At 46.2% G+C, this 24674-nt stretch overlaps 1 protein-coding gene across 1 annotated transcript in view; it reads left to right on the top strand.

Annotated features, from left to right (window-relative positions):
• Positions 1 to 24674, top strand: part of LOC144752426 (uncharacterized) — a 1170660-nt gene that overhangs the window by 253005 nt on the left and 892981 nt on the right. Inside the window, exon 7 of the mRNA XM_078640356.1 lies at positions 17784 to 17828. Within this exon, the coding sequence (XP_078496482.1) occupies positions 17784 to 17828 (45 nt within the window). The remainder of the gene's footprint in view (positions 1 to 17783; positions 17829 to 24674) is intronic.

Below are 24674 nucleotides of genomic sequence, written 5' to 3'. Positions count from 1 at the left end.
AACTATAATTTCCTTCTCCTCTACCAGCAGTGCATTGAGTTGCCCTCTTTCGTGCACTTCACACTAGAGTGGCATCAATGAGATATTCGGCGGGGGATGAAATCAGTGGCTTATAATCTGATCTGCTTGATATAGTTCAGTGTTGTACTCTGTAAAGTAGTTTACTATACCTCCAATCTGTATGTGTTGTGTGAAATTATTATCTGCTATGCTTTAAATAATTCTGAAACACAGTGAATGATTTAATATTCTGGCCAGAGTATTCCCCTGGTCGTTCACCCTCCCAGTTCCTTCTCTCTCTGGTTTATTTACTTAGAAATTGTACTTCTCTTTCTGCCTTTTCCATACAAGCAAGTAAGGAAGCTTTGATCTGTGGGAGTATGGCATAGTTGTGAGTTTGGACATGGTCCTCCTCTAATCGTTTCAGAGTTTTTTCAATGTCACGTAACATGTGCTGTATCGATTGTACTATGCTTATTCTTTTAAAATGTATACTCCTCACATATGTGATTGGAAAGTCTCCTAGGGTGTGGAGTGGCTTTCCACCTATCCCTCACTGAGTTCAGAATAGTCTATGATGCCTTGTCACACCTCTTTGGGGAAAACCCTGTCAGTTAACTCTGATGGGGATAATATCCATTGGCAGTTTGCATTAGGTGTGTGTCCCAATTTTAGTGTGAGTGAGACCTGGGAGTGATCTGAGTGTTCTTGTTGGGTAGGTAGTTGTCTGATTAAATCTTTAGTTAACAGCCACAAATCAATGCGCAAGTGTACATCATTCACCGTGGAATAGTCAGAGTATTCTTGCTTAGCTGAATGTGTATAATGCCATATGTCGATAAATGTGTACCTTTGCATCAAGTACAAGTGGCGTCGGAGAGGAGATGGGGAGCCGTGTGGATCTGTGTATGTTAGTGTTGAGTATAGTATTAAAGTGTCCTCCCCACATTACAGAGGAGGCAGGTAAAGTAGGATAGACCTGTATGGTATTGTCATAACATGAGGGTGTCAGAATTTGGTCCATAAAGATTGATGAAGATGATTTGTTTGCAATCTATAGTACCTTGTGCTATCACATAATGACCTTCAGTGCCGCTTTCCTATACTTACTAATATGTTGAATAAATAAAGCCCCGCCTCACGAGTGCTAGCTGTAGAATGAAAAATTTCCTGAATCCTTGGCTAAGTGTATTTCAGCTTTTGGAACTAGTAGTGTCTGATTTATACCACTTACACCTTGCCTTTTTACATATGCCATTTTCACCATTGTTTTTTGGGATGATCAAGTCCGCGGGCTAATCAATTTCATATCCAAGAGTCCTCATTCCAATGGTCTAATGAGCATTTGTGACACTGTGATCCGTGTGATGTGGACCGTCTGTGCAGAGAGTGTTGCAGGCGTCAGAGAATTTGATGGTAAAAACAACAGAGATTTCCCAACAATCCGTCCCCACCTGCCTAAGCACTGTAAATCCAAGGATACATTTGCAATTGACCCTACCCGACATAATAGGAACTATGCATTTACATTAGAAATCAGAATACTACTGTAAAGCCTGAATGCGTAATCTGCTCCGGGCAGACGAAGAGTCTGCCAGCCTCTTGTAGATCTCTTGGAGATTGGTGCACCCGCCGCCTCAGGCCGGTGTGGGGGAGGCAGATGATGAACACTGCATCTGTTTACCTTCACTTTAAAAATGATTAACATGGGCGACCAGGGAGTCCAGGAGACATAACAAGGCAGCAGTACGGAGGCAGTCACGTCAAGTTAGTTCAGCCATGTTAAGAAAAAAATCAGCTTTGATCTAGCTAGCGTTTCCTTGAGAGAGCATTTACATGCCAATAAATGTCCGAGGGGGCTTAGTTGTTATCTTTTCATAGGGCATTAGGGAATCGAGGAGACATAGTAATGTAACACGCTACAGTACCGGTCATATCAAGTTAGTGCATAGATGTCAAAATAATAACAGCTGTAAACTAGCCCGCGCTTTCCTGCCAATAAGTGACAAAGGGGACTGAATCGTTGTCTGCTACATTCAGGGCTTCTGGAATTATACGGCAGGAGAGCATTACATTATGTGGCAGGGTTGAATAAATTATGAGGCAAAAAAAAGTTAATTATATGGCATAATGCAGCACATTATTTGATAGTAATGCTTCATTATTTTGTCTTTTTTACTCATGGTAATACTGTCTGGCCAAAGATTTCACCTCATTAGTACCAGTTTAATAACCAAATACAGAAATAAGCAACTGAAATGAAAGATGACAGTTAACCTGCGCGTGAACACACGTCACCACGTTTTTAGTGACTTTTAATCTGTTTGAGCTAGAATCGATTTTCTTGTTAGAATCTGCAGATTATGTAGCAGGTTGTTTGATTATGTGGCAAATGCCACAAATAAATAATTATGCGAAAAAAGGTGAGGCCGCAGAATCACATAATTCCATTCCCTTGCTACATTTGGGGAGTCCGATTGTCTCCTTGGATATTGACTAGACCTGGCTGTATTGGAAGTGTTGTGTTTCAGGCATGTCATCACGGCTTTAGGTTAATTGAACATGTAGATAAATTGTCGACTCCAAATATGTTACAAGCTTTTTCTCGACGCACAGTCCTATTTTTCCATCACTGGTGTATTCCGTCATACCTAAGATGCATACATTATTACTCCTTGAGCGTGCCTTCAGGTCTTCGTTATTCATCTGAGTCATGTCTAGTTCTTTTTCCATGTTCTTCTGTGTTTGGGTATGTGCTAGCGAGTCATCTTCCACCTCCAAGATTTACTTTCTGCCCCATCAATGCGTTCAGCAAATTTGTTAAGTCTGTTTTGCATCTGGTCCTCTCAGAATGTGAGCGACTCTATTTTTCTGTTGATAGATAATAATAATAATAATAATCCACATTTGTATAGCGCACAATCACCCGTTAGGGTCTCTAGGCGCTGGGGGCCGTCGGGAAGATTAAGCAAGCTATTGCCCAGAGTCGCACGGTGCTGGGCTAACCTGCCGCCGGACCCGGGGATCGAACCCTGATCCCCAGATTCCAGCGTCAGTCGCCCTGGCCGCGGCGCCACACCTCTCCCACAAACTGCTCTGCATTTACAACAATAACAAGTACATTTCAGCAGTATTGCGGTTGATGTTTGTTTCCTCCTATGTGTGGAAGGAATCAATGCAGGTGTAGCCTCCATCATTGCCCTTTGGAAGTCAAATTTCAATCTAGGCTGTTTGTTGTCAGTTTTCTGCATGGTGTCGCAGCAGAAAGATTATTAACTGATCTCAAGCCTACCATCACACTGTCTGATTTGATAGTGTAAGGTAATGGAAGGTGATATATGACTCTGGCACTGCGTACAGGGGTGCGCTCAGCCCAATCCACTGTGGTACAGGTCAATTCCAGCCAGGACTGGGGGGTGTAAGAGGTTGAAATTTATTGAATCAGGGAGGAACAGGTACTTACAACCCCTTTCTCAGATTGACACACTACGCCAAACAGCACACGAGGGAGGTCACAAGCTCGTCATAGTGATTCATAGGGTCAGTAAGAGTAGGCCACCAATGTTTTCTCTCCCTCCCACTCACATGTAGCTCCTCATCATCCCCTGTCACCAACTAGCGCTAACCTTAGGGGGTTTGAGATGGGCATGTTGTGCGAACCTCTGCTCAAACATTTGGCTTCCTCTAGCCTAGCAGTAGTAGGTGGGATGCGGACCATTTAAAGATTGTGCAATTTCTTTTGCTGTTTGACTTTCTTCCTCGTTCAAGGAGTGTGGTATCCATGCCTTAAAAAAACAATTACAGTTCTTGCCCTTTTAGCATCCTTTTGCTCACTGGACACAATCTCTATCTGGTTCGTGCTACAATACAGACCCCCCCCCTCTTTTTTGGTGTTGTACACATTGAGTGCCCCAATGCTCCTGTGGCCAGTCTGGTAGCAGCTGCCTATACGTTTAAGTACTTATTACATTTATAGTTTGCACATCTGTCTCTCACATAACTCCCTTACACACCACAGGCGCTCTGACAGTTCTTGATGGTCATGACGCACAACTTGAAAACACTTCGTAAGTAAGCTGAAAACAAAAACAACACCCCTGTAACCCCGCACGATGTAGTTTGCTTCCGGCGTGGCTAAGCACTTCAGCACCCCTCTCCTTTGCCCTCAACACCAGTGGGAAAGTAAGTGCTGTACAAAGGCCACTATACAGTACAATACAAATGCTGGCAAGGCCTATTCCATCATCTGTCCTTAGGAAGTCAGTAAATTCTGGACAATAAATGTAATAAGAGTAACATCTGTTGTTACGGCGATTAGAACTGGCAGAAGTGCTTATGAAGCACTTTATAACAAAGAAGGTAGTAGTATAATATATTGATGGCCTTTGCTTTGTAAAACCAAAGGGGATGATGGACGGGCTGTTGAAAATTGCAAGCACTCACCCCCAGTCAACTGATCTGGGTTTAATCCATCATCATTCTTTAGCTCATTCCGCCACCCCAGTTCAGACATGGCCATATGCAAATCAGTCTGACCCTGTGCCTCAAGGGAACAGTCAAGCCCGAACTGCCAAGCCATGTCTTCCCTGGACCGGAAACAAGCATCCTGGGACCGGTTTGGGGTTCATAACCCTCATTAGCTAGGCTATCTTGAATGCAGTGGCAAAGTGAGCAAGGGACCCATGTCTGGCACACCCCTTACTTTGTACCATAAGTATATCTCAATCACCTAATCTGGGGAATCTAATGGACTGTCTAATGAACTAGATGCACAAAAGACTGTGTATTGAGCACAACAAAGGTACATGCTACACACAAAAGGGGCTATTCTAGCTTTCATTATTAATGTGTCTTCATTAGCTATAGTTACAACCCCTCATCCGAATGTACTCTAAATGTACTTGTGTACACTTTCACACAAGAAGGGAAGCCAATGCTAAGAAGTGTGTGCTATTCCTTCAGATGCACTCAACATCAAAACAAGTGAACATGTTTTAAAGTTGATATATAGCATGTGAATATACTCAAAGATTCATGCTAAAAACAATCAAGATACTTGCCTATAACAATAGTTATTTGTGTGACTCTGTTATAGATTCACGTGTGGCCCTCTCAATCTGCCCTCTGAGGCAGAGCAATAGCAAACAATTGCTATATTCAAGACTGTTTCTATGCCACTCACTATAAAATGTCATTAAAAATAAATTCTGAAAGTTGTGGGAAAATGCAGGTTTCATGTCATAGGCATAGTGGGTCATTTGAGAAGTGTGTGGTCATCATCCACATTCAACTGTACAAAAGAAAACACTATTCCACACACATGGCATGTGTCTCTTGTTATAATAATCGTAATGTATTTTAAATAAACCGCAGTTGTTCCTGCTTCATAGCACTGCAAAAAACAGATGCTACTATTATCCTATGCATTAGTACTTGATGTATTAACTTCAGGAGGATGGAAGTCTGAGTTGTCCTTCTTGGAAATCGAATATTTGGCCTGCAGATCACACAAAGCACTTTAAGCCATCTAGGGGCATTATGATGAAGCTGGCAAACCATTGGTTGAGGCAAGAATCTTGTTTCTGCAGTTGCAGGAGTAAGAGTGCTTGTGCTGGGTGTTAAATGACCAGGCACAACTGCGCAGCTAGTTAAGAGCTCCATCCTTCTACAGACTAGTAGAGAGCTAATCTTATTTTAGCTTATATTTTGTATTATGGTGGAGATTACCAGTGGTGATGCCTGTATCACCAGTATTCGTTTTATCACTGACCACAGCACTGTGGAGTGGATTTTACCGCAAGGGGTTTGCCTTGTCTGTTTTGGGTGGTATTTACTGCCCACTTTAAGTGGTGTTCCTACTGATGGGCGGTGATATGAGCCCTTGCATCCCTCTCTGATGTATCGCTACAGCATATGCAGATGTGCTGCTGCAGAAGGATAACGGTGCTTGGGGCTATAGTAGCACTGAAGTAAAGTCGCAGCGTTTGGCCCAGATTTTCACATTTGGGTTCCCAGCCGCTCCTTCCCCACCATGATAGAAGTTTCTTTTTAAAGCCCACTTCGTGGGCTAGTGCAGCTTGCTCTTTTCAGGCCTTGCTCTGCATTCCGAGGTCACTCTGCGGCCCGGTGACCCCCTGTTCAGGAATTTAAATGGCATGAGTTATCCAGAGGCAACGCCTAATTGTAACAATAATCATGGGTGACATGGCAGCGGGGCTTCTGGAGATGGCTACAGATTAGTTTTCTGTAGACAGGTTTCTGAGCACTATCAGGGAGGCCATATGAGAGGCCAGACTGGATTTCCCACCTAATGTGTTCTTTTGTATGATAATGCATGGTATAATGCATGGTATGTCCTGGTGAGAAGCATTGCTGTGAGTGGGATGTTTCTCAACGATATTGACTGTCAGTGCTGTTCTGTTTAAAGTTTATTATCTTGGGTATTGTGTATGTGGAGTGCGGTTAGTCAGAGGTGTGCTGCTGTGTATGGCAGCCCACTGCTGTGCAGAATGTGCATCCAGTGTTCTGTTTAATCCCTTATATGATTTATCCTTTTAAGAGTTTACATGTCTTCGCCAGAATAGTGTTAGGAAATCAAAGGTAATGTTGTTGACCAACCAAGCAGGAAAATTAGTGGAGGCAGCTAGTGGCGACTAACTATAAAAGGGAAGAGAGAGGTGGCAGCAGACAATAAAGCTCAGAGTCTGCAACGTGGGGGGCCCTCACAGTCGCAGTGCACGCTCTGTGCAGCTACAGCCCACCAGCGGCTTTCCGTGATCAAGCTCCTCCGAAGTTCAGGTTCGGTGAGGCGTACCTAGTCCCCTCACCTCCTCGGCATGATGTTGACTTGGGCCCAAGGCTCGGTTCAGGCTGGTAGACGGCCATGGGCGGCGCGGCGGACGGGCCGGTCGGGGACGACATGATGATCGCTGTGAGACACACTGCAGGCAGCACACGTGAAGTCGCCTCCAGGTTCCCGCCCGCCGCATTCGGACTCGAGCCTCACTTCCTGTGTGTAACAGGACTTGACATGGGCGCTAGGCCGCGACGCTGCACAAACCAGTTAAGGAAAAGGCACGACCACCTGAGGGCAGGCCCGCCTCCCCGCCGCCGGGTCTTATTGGGCAGGTGGTGAGTCAGTCGTGTGGGATCACGTCGTCAGTGCGTCGCGGGCGCCGGGAAATCATTCAGCCAACAGCCTGCTGCCTGCCCGGCGCCCGCGGCCCGTTAATTTTGCAACATTGTAGGCTTGTAGAACCACAGTCCGAGATGATGGCTGAGAGCAGCAACATTGTCAATTACGGAGCTGAGAAGCCGCCGCAGTGCCACAGTGGTCAGAGGCACCACCAGACAGCACACACTACCTACACCATGGGCATTAAGGTTTTTTTTGCGTTTCTGCGCTGTCAGCAGAGTTTTCGAAAATGCATGACAATGCATTTCAGTGCGGTGATGCGGATCACCGCACTGAAATGCGTGAGCGTCACGGCTGTTGCGTGACACTTGACAGGACTGGAAAATGCGAGAGTAAAGCGAGGCCTCTTTACCCACCTATTTCGGCTGTACCATCCATCTGCCTATTTTTTTTTTAATCTATTTATATTTGGTATTTTGCAGACTGCCACTCATAGGTAAGCGCTATTCCTGCATTTCTTGTATTTCCCGATTTGTCTCGAAACACAGTTTGTAGAATTGCCTGGACCCTTTAATGGAGTTGTGAATGCTATAAGATGCCAGCCAGTTGCCTACTTCTACAGGGAGTCATGTTGTAAACTGTGTGCCATAGCTTTCCTTGCCACCTTTCCATGCCCCTCATTAAATCTGCTTTGGCACTTGAAGGGGAGGCCACGTAGAGCCTCTTACCATGTCCAGAAAGGAACTCTATGTAACATTTGAGTGCATGTTCATTTCAAGTGCTATCATGTATTGGTAAAGACAATAAGTCTGGTGTTGGCTACCACCCTTTTGGCTATTTCAATGAATGTTTTGTCATGTTTTTCGTGTAACAGTGTTTGGGAACCTGCCAGGCCTTCATTAATGTAAAAAAAAAAGGAACATACTGGATAAAAGCATTGATATTGCCACAGCAGTCCCTCGTGCTTAAGAGAACTACTTTGCACGTGAATGTGCTACTTGTGAAAGGTCAGAATGCGGTCACTCACACTGTAGTTAGCCAATAGCTAAAGTAGGTTTGGGTGTAGACGTTTATAAAATATCCACTTGTCTAATGGACGAGGAGCTTTAGATATCTACTTCTCCAGTAAAAAAACAAAAATCCACTTGTCCAAGTGACAGAAGATGGCAGAATATTCATTACATCACAGCTCCTATTTAAGCTTCTCTAGCTATGACATGGCTCTTGATATGTTACGGTGTGGATTCTAGCAAAACTGCAATGTTTTTACTTTTCTGATTGCATAAGTCACTGAACTTACCAGTACTCTAATTATCAAATCTTTGAATATTCACAGACTTTGCATATACAAACACTCATTTTTAGGTCGAGGACCCTAGGCTGCGCTTGCGCAGTTCGGTCCGAAGATTTAATGATTTTTAGTTAGGGGGCTTAAACCAGCCCCTCTTCTCCATTTGCTGGCCTCGTAAATGCTGGCCAGCCATTGGAGGAGAGGGGCGTCACTCCGTTTAAGCCCCGTCTTTTTCGGATTCGGGGGCGTGTTTTTTAGGTTATTTCTATTTGTGACGTCTTCAGTCACTCAAACCTAAAAAACATGCCCCCCAGTCTGAAAAGGACGGGGCTTGCTGCCTCTCGAGGACACGAACTTTGTGTTGGCAATATATATTGCTGCACTCCTTCGTTTGGTAATCCCGGGATGTTTAGAGCTCCTACCTAATATTTTAATGAGCCAATGTTCCTGGCCAGTATCCCCAGTAAGAAAAAATGTTCCATCACCATTACCAGACACTAATGTATACGCGGACGCTGGGAATGATCAGCAGCTGAGCACACAAGTGGCTTATCTATCGAGGCTTAGGTTTGATTAAGCGTTGTTACGAGTGCTTCTTCGAAAACACAGGGCGTCTCTTTCACACGATTTAAAGCCAGCAATTAAGCCACGATATAACGTGCTGTATGCCAGAGTCATTTTAAAGCGTTACAAATGTGCAAGCACTATGCATACAACTAGGCTACGGGTGCATCAGGTAACAACAACATAACATTGCATGCTTTAAAAGTAGCAAACTAAAGTGCACTTAACCTACGCCCAATGTTACGTATTTAGAAATGATTATGCGGGATACTACTACTACAAAGCACTGCAATAGTCGGCGATATTTTGCCTAATGGAACTGACTGCTACACTGCTCATTTGTTAACGCAGCGCTAGAGCACGGCTCTACAGGGACCTCTAGTCACGGACTGCGACACTGCAACCCGGTTCAGCCAGCGCTAGAGAACGGCTCTAGAGGGACTTCTAGTACTGCGATTCTGCAGGAACCTAGCTCTACGGACCTCTAGTCACAGACTGGGACAATGCACCCCGGCTCAGCCAGCGCTGTATTATGGTTCTACACAGGGACCTCTAGTAACAGACTGCGATTCTGCACCCTTTCCACATCGCGCAGGAGCCTGGCTCTACAGGGACCTCTAGTGACGGACTGCGACACTGCACCCCGGTTCAGCCAGCGCTAGAGCACGACTCTACAGGGACCTCTAGCGACGGACTGCGACACTGCACCCCGGTTCAACCAGTGCTGGAGCCTGGCTCTACAGGGACCTCTAGCGACGGACTGCGATACTCCACCCCGGTTCTCCCAGCGCCGAAGCCTGGCTCTTATAACGAACGGCCTCTAGTACTGCACTCTAGTAAACCCATGGCAGGTTCTGAGGGACAGCGGGCCTGTAAATTAAAACCTGTGTATACATAACGATAAAAACCCACAAAAATGCAACGGTAACACTTGCGTTAAAGATGTAACGCACCAGAAATAAACAGTAACGACGCTGTGCTAGGCGAAAACAAGGCAAGGAACCAGATTGAATGTTGCAGACCACTTTAACGAAAACTTGAGGACACACAATAAAAATAAACAAGCATTGGCAAAACCAATAGGTTTCGGCTACATTCATTCTATTGTTTTTGTTAATGTTTTTTGAATATATATTCGATAGCAGTTGAGTATAGACCACAGCTTCTTTAGAGACGAAGCTCTTCAGCCTATTGCAGTGGTTCCTGAGGTCAGCCTCCAGGTGAAGAGGCCGATCAGGGATGCTTCAGATCTCTAGCAGGAGGCCAAAGAATGAAAGGGGCACCAGTGTAAAGACCACCGGGCAAAGAGGCAGCAGGAGAGTTCCAAAGCATGGTGTTTTGAAGATGTATAGGTCTCAGGTCAAGCCATTTGGGTCTAGGTGGGTGGACCAACACGCCATCAAGGGAGGCCTACCTTAGGTGGCAGAAGCACATCAGTTTCCAAAGGTAGGATGTAACATCACCCTACAATGCCTCGTTGTTTGTGCTTGCTCTCCTGCCCCCTCGTTGTTTGTGCTTGCTCTCCTGTGTGTGTGTGAGTGTGTGTGTGTGTGTGTGTGTGTGTGTGTGTGGCTCTTTGTGTATGTGTGTGGGGCTCTGTGTGTGTGGGGGGGCTCTGTGTGTGTGTGGGGGGGGCTCTGTGTGTTGGGCTCTGTGTTGCTCTGTCTGTGTGGCTCTGTCTGTGTGGCTCTGTCTGTGTGTGTGTGGCTCTGTGTGTGTGTGTGGCTCAGTGTGTGTGTGGCTCTGTGTCTGTGGCTCTGTGTGTGTGTCTCTGTGTGTGTGTCTCTGTGTGTGTGTCTCTGTGTGTGTGTCTGTGTGTGTTTGTCTCTGTGTGTGTGTCTGCGTGTGTGTGGCTCTGTGTGTGTGTGTGGGGGGCTCTGTGTGTGTGTCTGGCTCTTTGTGTATGTGTGTGGGGCTCTGTGTGTGTGTGAGGGGCTCTGTGTGTGTGTGGGGGGCTCTGTGTGTTGGGCTTTGTGTTGCTCTGTCTGTGTGGCTCTGTCTGTGTGTGTGGCTCTGTCTGTGTGTGTGTGGCTCTGTGTGTGTGTGTGTGTGTGGCTCTGTGTGTGTGTGGCTCTGTGTGTGTGTGTGTGTGGCTCTGTGTGTGTGTCTCTGTGTGTGTCTCTGTGTGTGTGCCTCTGTGTGTGTGTCTCTGTGTGTGTGTCTGTGTGTGTGTGTGTGGCTCTGTGTGTGTGTGTGTGTGTGGCTCTGTGTGTGTGTGTGTGTGTGGCTCTGTGTGTGTGTGTGTGTGTGTGGCTCTGTGTGTGTGGCTCTATGTGTGTGTGTGTGTGTGTGGCTCTGTGTGTGTGTTTGTGTGGCTGTGTGTGTGCGTGTGTGGCTCTGTGTGGATAGCTTTTTTGTATGTGGCTCTATATGTGGGTGGCTCTGTCTGTGTGAGGGTGGCTCTGTGTAGGTGGCTCTGTATGTGTGGGTGGCTATATGGGAATGACTGTGTGGGTGGCTCTGTAAGTGTGTGTGGGTGGCTCTGTGTGGGTGTAAATGCAATAGGTCATGCATATGCGAGCGATTAAGCTATTGGTATTGTAAATGACAATGCCATTTATTTAACGATTAAGCTATTGGCAATGTAAATGACAATGCTGTTTATTTATGATTTTAAAAAAAATATGTCATGAGCAATGCCAATAGCTCTACCTTTAATAATGCCGAGACTATTACATTGTAAATGCGTGTTTGTATAGGCTATGTACAGGCCAGTTTAGTCACAATTGTAGGGATCTGAATGTGCCAACATTTTCTGTAAGCTGGACTGATGATAACAACAGAGAGCTGGATATATCCTTGTTCTAATTTAACCATTTCTCTCTTTCTTACTTTTGTTTCATAGGAAGCATCCTATGACTTGCTCTGTCAAATTTACTTTTAAGTACTCACTCGATTTAATAAAATGTTACTGTAAGTAAACTCAGATTGTACTTGCATTCCGGTGCCTTTGTTGCCAATTGAGAATCAAAGAGACTCCCCACAATCATACCTTCTTTATTTGTCCGCATTGTGTAATTCCTGGGCATGTTTTTAAGAGTATGAAACATGAAGATTTTAATGTAACAGTTTTCCACATTGGAAATTTGACACAAATGTGCACCATAAAGGTAATTTTTTCTTTGTTCATGGGAAAAATATGTTCCCTGTGGAAGAACCCCTTGCTCTGCACCCCATTATTTATGGAGGAGTTCCCTCTCTTTCTTATCAAGAAGACACTTCTCTGGCCATTGACAAGGGAAAATGTGCATGCCTTTCCAGGATGAGAAACTATTTGTAAATTGTTGGTGAACAAGTGAACCTGTGTGTGTTTTTGGATTCACCTATTACTTAGTTGGACATAGATAGGAACATCCACAAACCCACCCTTACTGCAAAAGCTGTGAAAGCTGGCATTCTATTGTGATGGCCCAATTTTGTCTCACGCAAATGCGCTGTGTGCATGAAAAATTTCTCCAAGCCTGATTTTGTAAATTAGATTTGCGAATTTCTGAGTTAAAACTTTTGTCCATCTAAGCAGAACGGAAGTGTGCATAAGGCTTTGAGAATAGGACCTTGGGGGCCACTGGTTCAGGGGGCGCTTCCGCAATTGTGGGTGGGAAGGGTAATGAGCTCCAATTTTGTTAATTGTAGTATTTTACCTCTTGTGTCCTAAGGCTACATTGCTTTAGCACCCAAACTGGGCACCGAGTACCCCATTTAGCAAGATATTGAGGCAGAGTGGTCCCAGGTTTACTCAGGGAGGCAACTCAGAAGCCAGAACTCAATAGAGAAAATAGTAGTACTCAGTAACACTACCAATCCATCCTTTTACTGGAATCTTATTCTACATACCCTCGAATACTACACAGGAAAATATGAATGAACATGAAAAAATAACAAAACCGATTTTTCACAATAACTAGATCATGCCTGCTGTCTTTGACACAGCAAAGCGAAAAAAAGGACCTGCCTGCTCTATTTCATTGGTGGAATATCTTACCATACCTTAATGATGCTGAAACCCAGAGTCTTCTCTATCGGTAAACATCTAACTATTGTCCATCTCAAGGAGTTTTCATAGTCAGTGAGATACTGTCTGTGGTCTTTCACTACAGTTTTTAACAACTAATAGGCCACTGCCTATTTGCTTTACTGAAAGTGGCTAGTCTGTGGAAAAAGATCTCTGGGGACTGCTATAAGAAGGTAGGGGAGGAGCCAGCCCATCATGTCCGCTCGGAACTGATGCTCCCTGCTGAACCCTCTTTCCAACTCCTTGAGCAACTTGCCCTCGTCTTTTTCTCCCACTCCGAACATTATTTCCCTTACTGGAATACAGGCTAGTTACACGAAGCTCATTTTCGCCCTTTTCCGATATGGCATCGCGGAGAAATGAGCCGTAACGTTCCCGACTTGGAACAAGCTGAGATGGCGCCTGAAGAGCTGAGAGGACGCGCCTGGTGCTGAAAGAAGGTGAACCGTGAGACCTCCGGCCGCCGTTCGCACCCAGAAATCAGCTCCTCTAACACTTTAACCGCATCAAGTTTTGAGGGCCAATCTCTGCGGGGATAATCATTTTGACGGACTGGGCGCCGATTATGAACGGCCTCTGGGAGCAAAGGTGAGTGCTCCGCCCGCGCCGATGAGAAGTGGCCACTACATCTTCTATTTGCTTCCTCCCCCCTCCCACCCCTTGGAACTGGGGAGGATCCCAGTGAGCTCATGGAAGCGGGCGCCGGACCCTAAAATGGCTGCCTGAGTAGAGTCAGCTTGAATCAGAGGCACTGTGTCCATATGTGGATCGGATAAGAAAGGAAGGAACTGTCTAAAGGGTGATAGGGGGCTGGGACTGAATCTCATGCTTGGCTTCCTAGAGTCCCCCCCCCCTTTTTCAATGTGGCTACCCCCAGACTTCGTGATGCAGTAATCCTAATCTGGGCTGAGGTCTGGAAGCAGTGCCTAACCTAAGATGGCACCCGAGCCAGGGCTACTCAGCGATCCCAGATCCCTACGTACGGCGATCCGGGAGAGGAATGGAGGACGAGGCAGTTGGCGCCTCCCAATTACACCGGGACTGATGCCTCTCTATGGAACTACGACGATGCCCCACGGGCTGTAACTATATTTGTGTGTACTTACCGCGGAGACTGAGTACCTTTGGCCGCTGCCCGGTGGAGCTGTCCTATGCAGCTAAAGCGGAGTCTGGCTCTGTTTCACCCCATTGGCCGTCACCTACCTAGCCAGACATCGGACATTGTTTTTCATGGCTCTTCACAGCTCTATCTGTCTATTCTCTTCAAATACTTCTACGGCTTTGTTCCCCCTGAGTACCTTCCCCCTTCTGATCTACCTGACCCTGTCCACTTGCCTCTCTCCTGCTTACCTTTTCCCCTATACCCTCCACCACTCCTATGACTTGTGTCTTGGTTATACTATGCTCTAATGTCATATTATTCTGTTAAGCTCTCGTTTTTCTCCCCAAAGCGTTTACTGTTAACTGTAACTATAACAGATGTAACTATGTAAAAATGTTCTTATGCAATGTCCTATCTCATGTAAAGCGCTCTGATACATTTGGGTCTAGCCAGCACTATATAAAACGTTTATAAATAAATAAATATGCTTGAAAAAAGATATTTACACATCCAGGTTTCTCTGGATTATCACACACTGTTATTTCAGGTCGAGCCTAGGCAGCGCATGCGCTGTTTCTTTGAGACATGCTGTATTCACTCTGTGTGCTCACAGCCCGCCCACTGGCTTTTTATTCGTTACTTGGACTGTCCTTCAAAAAGGCTTGATTGCTAGTGGGGAGTCTTTCTTCTTAGTCCCACCTTGTGCTCATTTCTTTCCTCCCACAGAGCAGGAACTAACTACTGGTATTGTTCAGCTGTAGTCCTTATCTATTCATTTTGTGCTACTTTTTTGGTTCGTTTCCTGCTCGTGTTCTGAACTCTTTTTGCAAGGTATCTGCCTTTTGACTGTTTTCTTTGTCTACCAGAGCAATTTTTTTGTTTTATTACTTTCCTGTGTGTTTTCCGAGTTGTGCCCCGTATTTTGTACTATGGCCACTGCGCCTTTCTTTTCTTCTGCACGGCGCCCGCTTGTTTTAGAAGTCCTACCAGTGCTTTGCAACACCCCAGCCACCCTCCGTGGTCTGGCTGCCTCTTCCCAGGTCCCACCTTAGTGCTTGTTTTTAAATGCAACACTATCAAATATTGTGCTCCTAGAGTAGTATGCATCTGCTTTGTGTTCTCATTTTATTTAATTTTTATTCAGAAAAAGCACTTGATCAGGGCGGTGTGCGCTTTGCGGCCGCCACTCTTTATCTTTCTTCATGGCGTCTGCGTGCCTTTCTTTTCTTCTTCACTGCGCCCACTTGTTTTAGAACTCCAACCAGTGCTGGAAATTGTAGTATGGTTAATGGCAGACAAACTCCTTCGAAAGGTGGTTTAGCTGCTTTTAGGAGAATAAATATGGCGCTTTTGCCCACATTATTTTTCATTGCAGTCTGTTTCCTTGTTTTCCCTCCCAACACTGCTCTGTGCTTCTGTGAAACCCCCACCTGCACCCATACGGCTCTCTCCTGCCACCTGCCACTTCATATTCTTCCTCCTTTTTTGTATTTCTCGTTTTCGCTCACCCAACTCCCTCCCTCTTGGTGGTACTCCTTTTTCTTCCTACATTTTTTTAAAATTTACATTGGTAAAGTACGAAGAAGGTATCAGAGTGCTATACATTGACATAATTTGCATTACACCAGGTCATATTTATTTTGTACGGTTGGGGAGATGAAGCGGGTTTTTGTTAGGCGAGGGTGTTGGCCTTGGTACAACTTCATACTCTGCGTTGCTTGTTCAGTACACATGTTCAATGTTTTTGATATGTGCCTGTGCTCCTCTCTGTGCACATTAGCATGTTACCCTTTCAATATTAGGGAAATCCATCTTACCTTAGGTAACCTATCCCAGTCCCTGTGCGTGGGCTTACCTCCTTTCCTTCCAGAAATATATTGTACTATTTCTGTTAAGCAGAGTTAAACCGCTGGCAGATCGAATGCGATGTCGCTGGCCCACATAATTATTTTTTGTTGCAGTCCGTTTTCTTGTTTTCCCTCCGAGCACTGCTGTGTGCTTCTGTGAAACCCCTACCCGCACGCATATTCCTCTTTTACTCTCTCCCGCTTCGTATTTCTCCTCCTTTTCGTAGTTCTCCTTTTTTCCCCTCTTCTGTTTTTCCCCTCTCGCCGCCCTCCCTCTTTGCACCCCTCCTTTTTCCCTCTACCGTTTTATAATGTACATTGGTAAAGTGTGAAGTAGGTGTCATAGCACTTTACATGAAACCAGTTGCATTACACAATGTCATATTTATTGTGTATGCACGGGGAGATTAAGTGAATTTTTTTGTTAGGTGAGGCGGCCGATTTTGGTGTAATTTCGTATTCTGCATCCTCATCTTTTAAAAAGTTATATTAGTTCCTCTGAGCTTATCATTGATGTTGATGTTGACGTCCTCCATCCTGGTGGTGTTACACGGAAGGGTGTTGCTTGTTCGTTACACGTTTAATGTTTTTGATATGTGCCTGTGCTCTGCTCTGTGCTCTGCTATGGGCTCTCATTACATTACTCGATGGGTCAGTACTCCCCACTTGCACCTGCACTGAGGACATCTGTTCTACTGCATGCGTTGAAGTTAGCTGTGAGCAAGACCCTGGTTGTAATCCTGGCTTCTTCAATCGACCGACCACTCTGTCTTCCTCGGCATCAGACAAAAATTTTAAATGCAGCTATTAGGCGCCTATATAAAACTTGTTTAAATCTCAGTATGCCTATTCAGTGCTTTTAGAACATTAATATGTCTTTAATTATATTACCGGGAATTTGGAGTCGTCTTGACACAAAAAAAGCTGCCCTTTACTTTGTTTCTATGAGTGTCGTTTTTGAACACCGAAAAGGAGGTTGGTGAAGTTTTCCCGCAGTTTGTAGCATACGCCACTATTTAGGAATTGTCACTCGTCATCTACCAGCTTGGAATCAAAGCAAACATTGTATGAATGCAGAATACTTCCTTTCAAGTAGTTGTCAAAGCAAATTTAAAATTTTATAGGAGTTGTTGGTCCAGATCTGGCTACAGAATGATATTTGAATTGCCCCAGATTGGCAGCTTCAGACTAGAAACAGTGGTCCACCTGTATCACTTCACCTTCTACATTCCCTCTATTGTCGTATCAATTTTGCTTCCGACTAGGGCTTAAAGGTGATTTTCCTTACCCATTTGAGCTTCACAAATAAAGTCTCATCTACCGCTCTCCTAAGGAAAGCTCTTAATGCGAGCTGCCTGTTGAACCCCTACAGAGTGACCACCTTCTAATGCGATTCACAGCAGTTGGTTTGAGTGTAGATCAAAGTGCAGTGTCCTATTTTCACAGACTGGAACCCCTCAATTTCTGTAGCTTAATGTTTATTTCGTTCTTTTGATTGGACGCCTCAGGATCAATCAGCAGTAGTTACGCAGAGGAACATTGTGATGTAACTGGTATAGAGCATCTGTGTCTCCCTGGAAACAACCCAGTTGCAGTCCATCTCCTGTCACGGCGCTGATAGATAGGTAGGCTTCCTGGCCACTGCACCTGTCTCAGAAGGAGTCATTCCTTCCACCCTGCCCTATTACATGAGCTGACCTGGGGGTAGGGGAGTATCTGGTTTGGGCATGCCCTGACCAAGGCAGGGAAAGTGCATTCAGTGACGGGAAGCAGGGCCCTGGGGACAGACGTGGCCTGCTCTTGATTTATGGTGTTGTTTCTTGTCTTTTCAGGGCTGCCCCGGCAGAAGAGGGCCTATGGGACCGAAAGGCGACAAGGTAAGATTTACCAACAGCATAGGGTGTTGAGGTAAAGGAGGGCTGAGGGTGGAGAGCTGGCAGGGCGCGGTATCTTCTTTGTATTCTGTGATCATAGGCAGCGACGTTCATTCCCTGTATTCCAACAGTTGCTGCACAAGGGGTTCCCCTGCTGTGCACTATAGTATTGATGCTAACTGGGAGCCCTTATATGCGTTATTAATCATCATCACAAACATTTAAGTTAGTTCTTGTGGTAATTAGATGGTTTAGTTTAGGGAATAAACATGTCCCTGCCACAGTGCAGCCTACAAACCACGACAGCTAGTAACAAGCATTTACAATGCAATAGTTCTCACATTAGTTATATTTAGAGCTATTGACGTTGCAAATGAGAATGTGTGTTAGAATTATTTTTTTATCAAAAAGTATTGTAGCAGTAGCATAACTAACTTAAAAAATACATGAAACAAGGAAAGGGTGCAGTACCTTTGCCTGTTACTAGGTATCCCTGTGGACCTCTATTAATCGTATAAAGTACTGCTCCCTTCAATACTGAAGAATACAACTCTTCCACAGGACCGGGACCAGGTCTGCCTTATTTATTCCAAAGCAACAGGGCTCGCTGATACACACAGGAAGCTTAGCCAGCTGCTGCGACTGTTGTCTTGCTCAAACTCGCTCAAATCCATGATGCACACACTGAAATTCGGTGCACAGGACGGAGGAAGACTTAACACTGTGCAGGCACAAGAAAAGACTGCAGAAAGCCATTCGACTAATGCCGCGCTTTAGCTTCAGATTTTTAAATCACAGAGTGCAGCGATTGATACAAATAAATAAATGGAAAAGAAATGCGATGGCAGTCAGCCTTTATTTTCTATTTATTTACTTTTGTAGCAATCGCAGCACGCCGCGCTGTAGCTTCAGATGTTTAACCCTTCTGCGCGCATGACGAGCTGAGCTCGTCATGAGTTGTGCCGCTCGCACGCTGATGACGAGCTCAGCTCGTCATGTAACGCGGCTTTTTGAAAAAAGCCGCGTAGCGCGAAAATCGCCGCAGCGCGCATGCGGTTAAAGCTAAAGTGCAGCGTGCCGAAAGTGTGGCATTCCACAATTGCTACAAAAGTAAATAAATATAAAAAAAGTTGTGCGACCACTATATTTTTTTTCTATTTATTTCAATTTGTATCAATTGTGGTACACCGGCTCTAACTTGAGATGTTTAAAACTAAAGCTCGGCGTGCCACCATTGCTACAAAACGAAATAAATGGTAACCAAATCCGGCGTCCACCTCCCTTTTTTCTATTGATTGACTTTTGTAGCACAGCGTGACGCCTATGCTACAGAAGTTAATAAATGGAAAAGAAATGCAGTGGCCGCCTGTCTTTTGTTTTGTATTTATTTACTTTTGTAGCAATCACGGCATGCTGTGCTTTAGCTTCACATATTTAAAGTTAAAACGCAGAGGGCTGCAATTACTCCAAAAGTAAATAGAAAAAAAAGGTGTGCGGCGCCATTTTTTTTTTCTGTTTATTTACTTTTGTAGCAATTGCGGCATGCCACACTTTAGCTTAAGATGTTTAAAACTAAAGTGCAGCGTGCTGCCATTGCTACAAAAGTTAATTCATGGAAAACAAATACGATGTCCGCCTGCCTTTTTAGGTCTCGCCTAGACGAAAGCAAAGCGAAGCTTTGCTGTCTAGGGCGAGACAATTTATGTAGTTACTTTTGGGGGAATGTGGACAGCAGAGTTCCACGCGCTTTTCCTGGCCGAGATTTAACCTCGGGAGCGCGCACGTCGCCGTGCCTCATATTCCCATTCGCAAACAAAGCCACTCTCACGCATGCGCACATACACACACTGCATACACACACGCACCCCCCCTTAAACAGACACACGCTGCATACACACATGCACCCCCCTTAAACAGACACACGCACGCACGCACAGACACACTCAAACAGACACACGCGCGTACACCCCCACCCTCAACCCCACTCACCGGGCTCCTCTCCCCTTACGCATGGGAAGGCACTGTGGAGCTCTGTGCCAGAAGGAGCGCTGTTTGAAATCACCGCCGCCTCCCACAGCGGCATTGTAGGGAAATTCAAAGTTGCCTCCCCGTAAACACCGCCGCAGCCCGGGAACCTCGGGAGCCTCAGAAATCCCGAGCGCAGCTCCTCTGACGTCAGACGAGGAGCCGCGCTGGGATTGGTGCCGGTGGGGCTGTTGCCTAGAAACGGAAGACTCGTCGACGCCGGGTGGGAGGGGCTTCTTCGCTCCTCACCCGGGCAGCGCCTGCTTTTTTTTCTTTAACCTACCAAATAGGCAGTCACATGTTCAACCTGATTATCTCACAATACACACAATTTATTCCCCCAGACCTCAGGTTTGTTTTTCTGTTATTGTATCAGAGCTATGCATATTTCACATGATGGTTCTTCTGCGATTGATGGATTTTACTTTGTACTCGTTTATTTGATAAGCCACTCTCTGAACTGTTTCTTGTGCTCCTGTAGCATCCAGGACTGCAAACACGGAGCTCTGACGGCCGCTCTCTAGGTGGCAACTCTGCAAGAGAGTCATTAGAAACCATCTATAACTGTCCAACTGACATCCTCTCGAGCCGTCCCTCCTAACAGTGCTTGGCTGTTTGCACACGACTTTGTAAACATCACTCGTGGCTGCCCCTGCCACAAGATGGAGGTCTTCCTTCCACCTCGGTGGGTGGTGCGCCGCGGGGATGTGTCTATGTGTAGGTGGGCTGCCCCATGTTTGTGGCCCCCATGAGCGGGAGACACCTACAGACCTCAACGTGCTATTTGCAGTTCTCTGGTGCGTGTGAGGCGGGGGGAGCTGAATGCGTCGTTGTCAGGCGGCGCCGTGGGGGGAGCACGGCGGCCCCCGCTGCCGTTACGCACCTGCAGGTTTCTGGGGAGAGATGAAAGCAGGTGGGCGAGAGCTCCCACCACAAACCGATCAAACGCGAGCAGTGGCCGCCATTGATCTCCGTCGAGGTGTGTGGCCCGCGCGGCAGCACAAGATACAAGATTTATGTCCGGGTTTGCCAGTGTGTTGGTTAATGGCATGGTAAAATAGAAGTCTAGTTTTTGCTCAAACGAATCTCCAGTTTATTTATTTATTTATTTAATGCGATTTTCTATAGTGAACATTACCTGAAGGTGTCAGAGCGCTTTACAAAAGAACCAGTTGCCATACATGAGGATTTAGGATTACGTGAGTTACATAGAAGATACAAACAGGAAAAAAAATTGCAAATGCACAAGTTGTAAAGTCACACAGGGAAGAGATACACATAGAAAAAAATTGCAAATGTACAAGTTGTAAAGTCACTCAAGGAAGAGATACAAATGGATAAACTCTAAGAATCACATAGGAATGAAAGGAAGTACAAAGGTCTACTACATATACTAGTGGCTTTAACTTAATAAAAGGCGAGACCTATTGGATTTTTAATGCTTGTTTTCTATTTCTTGACATTTGTAGCACTGGCAGCAAGCCATGCTTTAGCTTCGGATGTTTAAAGCTAAAGCGCTGTGTGCTGCGATTGCTACAAAAGTAAATAAATGGAAAAGAAATGTAGTGGCTGCCCGTGCAGCATGTCGTGCCTGCTTCAGTATGACATTACCGAACTAAATAGTGCTCACTAACTGTTAATGAAACCTAGAAAGTAAGGACAGATGTAAGAGGGGCTGTCCTCATAGGAAGTAACAACAGAAGAGAGGGAGGTACGAAGGTTGGACTACTAAGCCTATTCACAAATCAAAAGCCATAGTTTACAAAAGACAGTAGGAGGAGCAAGTTGAAAAGATGGTCGAAAAATGGGCGGAGTTTCAAGTCCATACGCGAATACATCATGCCTTGAAGAGACAGCGCAAGTACCCCCTAGGGGAGATCTAAAAATCGGTGTGGTGTGGCGCACCGTACAACTCAGCAATATGTTTCCTTTCTTCTCTACTGACGACAGCTGGCAGGAAAGGAAGGTGGATTACTTCCTGCATGTAAATCCAACCAATCCTTGAGCTGCCTGGTTGGAGCAGGCTAATCCAGCACTCATTTTTAGTCTGAGGGGCTGTGCCTGCAATGCCTCAGCTGTTTTACAGCACTGGGATTACATGCTCTAAAGTGTGCATGACAGAATGGCTGCCTGTAGACAGTCGGCTAATGTGTCATGCACACTGAGCACTTGAAGCAGTCATCTTGCAATGTGCAGGAATGTGTCTGTCCTGCCCCCACCATCATGCTTGTGCTAGCACAGCCAACGGCACACAGAATAGTAAAATAGTAATGACCATTTTATTATTCTGTGTACCTGATGCACTCGTAGCAGGCGAGGCGATGTTCTCTGCTGTAACGGAGGAGCAGCCGCTCCCATAAACAGATAGAGGGGAGCAATGCAAGGTCTTTTATTAGTGAAAGTGTTGGTGAACACAAGGGTTTGAACTACCTTTCCAACAGGGATTGGGCCATTCATCATGTCTAAATACATCATCGTCAGAGTGGAAAACACCTGCAATCTAATCCTGTCACTGCCTATAGGGAGAGACTTGAGTCTGCCGTCACCATCTTACTGTCTGCACTCAGCATAGCAATCTCTATGCTGCATAGCACTGCCTGCTGATACCTCCACAATATCACTGCCTGCATTGGACAGCCTTGGAGGCTGCCCCATCACCAAATCACTGCCTGCACCGGAGAGAATTGGAGGCTGCCCCTCACTGTATCACGGCCTGTACTGGAGAGTATTGGAGGCTGCCCCTCACCGTATCACTGTCTGTACTGGACAGCATTGGCGACTGCCCCCTCACTGTATCACTGTCTGTACTGGAGAGTATTGGAAGCTGCCCCTCACCGTATTTCTGCCTGTACCGGACAGCATTGGCGACTGCCCCCTCACTGTATCACTGTCTGTACTGGAGAGTATTGGAAGCTGCCTCCTCATCGTATTTCTGCCTGTACCGGACAGCATTGGCGACTGCCCCCTCACTGTATCACTGTCTGTACTGGAGAGTATTGGAGGCTGCCCCTCACCGTATCACTGTCTGTACCGGACAGCATTGGCGACTGCCCCCTCACTGTATCACTGTCTGTACTGGAGAGTATTGGAAGCTGCCTCCTCATCGTATTTCTGCCTGTACCGGACAGCATTGAAGAATGCTTCCTCACCATACCACAGTTTGGACTGGAACCCTCTGAAGGCTGCCTCTCAGTGTATCACTGTCTGACACGGAAAGGGCTGGAGGCTGCCCCGTCACCGTATCACTGTCTGTACCGGACAGCATTGAAGGCTGCCTCCTCACCGTATCACTGTCTCTACCGAAAACCACTGGAGGCTGCCCCTCACCATATCACGGTCTATACCTTACACCCCTGGAGACTGCCTCTCACCATATCACTGTCTGTACGGGCATTGGAGGCTGCCTCTCACTGTCTGTACCAAACACCACTGGAGGCTGCCCCTCACTGTATCACTGTCTATAACAGCCAGCACTGGAGACTACCTATTACCGTATCACTGTCTGTACTCGACAGCATGGAGGCAGTCTCCTCACTTTATCACTGTCTGTACCGGACACCATTGGATGCTGTCCCATCACCGAATCCTGGCCTGTAACGGCCAGGACTGCAGACTGACCCATTCCATATCACAGTCTGTACCAGATAAAATTGGAACCTGTCCCCCTCACCGTATCCCTGTCGATACCGGAATGCTTTGGAGGCTGCCCCCTGACCGTATCACTGTCTGTACCCAACAGCATTTGAGTGTGTCCCCTCACTGTATTATTGTCTGTACGGGACAGCACTGGAGGCTGCCTCTCACCATATCGCTGTGTATACCGGACACCACTGGAGGCTGTACTGGAGAGTATTGGAGGCTGCCCCTCACTGTATCACTGTCTACATCGGACGCCACTGGAGGCTGCACATCACCATATCACTGTCTATACCAAACATCACTGAAGGCTGTACCGGAGAGTTTTGGAGGCTGCCCCTCACTGTATAACTGTCTGTACCGGACACCATTGGATGCTGTCCCCTCACCGAATCCTGGCCTGTAACGGCCTGGACTGCAGACTGTCCCGTTCCATATCACAGTCTTTACCAGATAAAATTGGAACCTGTCCCCCTCACCGTATCCCTGTCGATACCGGAAAGCTATGGAGGTTGTCCCCTGAACGTATCACTGTCTGTACCAGACAGCATTAGATGCTGCCCTCTCACTATATAACTGCCGGCACTGGACCACATTGGAGCTGCATCCTGTCTGTATCACTGTCTGCACCGGACAGCATTGGAGGCTGCCCCTACAACCTGTCACTGTCTTTACCAGACAGCATTGGAGGCTGCCCCCACAACTTGTCACTGTCTATACCAGACAGCATTCGAGGCTGCCCCCTCACCGTATCACAGTCTGTACCAGACAGCATTAGAGGCTGCCTCTCAGCATATCACTGTCTGTACTGAGCACCACTGGAGGCTGCCACTCACCGTATCACTGTCTATGTCGGACAGCACCCGAGGCTCTCTCTCACCATATCACTCTCTATACCAGACCACACTGGAAGCTGCCTCTCACTATATTAATGTCTATATTAAACACCACTGTAGGCTGCCACTCACCATATCACTGTTTATACTGGATACCACTGCAGGCTGCCACTCACCATATCACTGTTCTATACTGGATACCACTGCAGGCTGCCACTCACCATATCACTGTCTATACTGGATACCACTGCAGGCTGCCACTCACCATATCACTGTGTATACCGGACGCCACTGGAAGCTGCCACTCACCATATCACTGTGTATACCAGACACCACAGGAGGCTGCCCCTCA

This window comes from Lissotriton helveticus, chromosome 5_1, assembly GCF_964261635.1.
Source record: "Lissotriton helveticus chromosome 5_1, aLisHel1.1, whole genome shotgun sequence".
NCBI lineage: Eukaryota > Metazoa > Chordata > Amphibia > Caudata > Salamandridae > Lissotriton > Lissotriton helveticus.
This window is presented reverse-complemented; position numbering and strand designations above follow the sequence as displayed.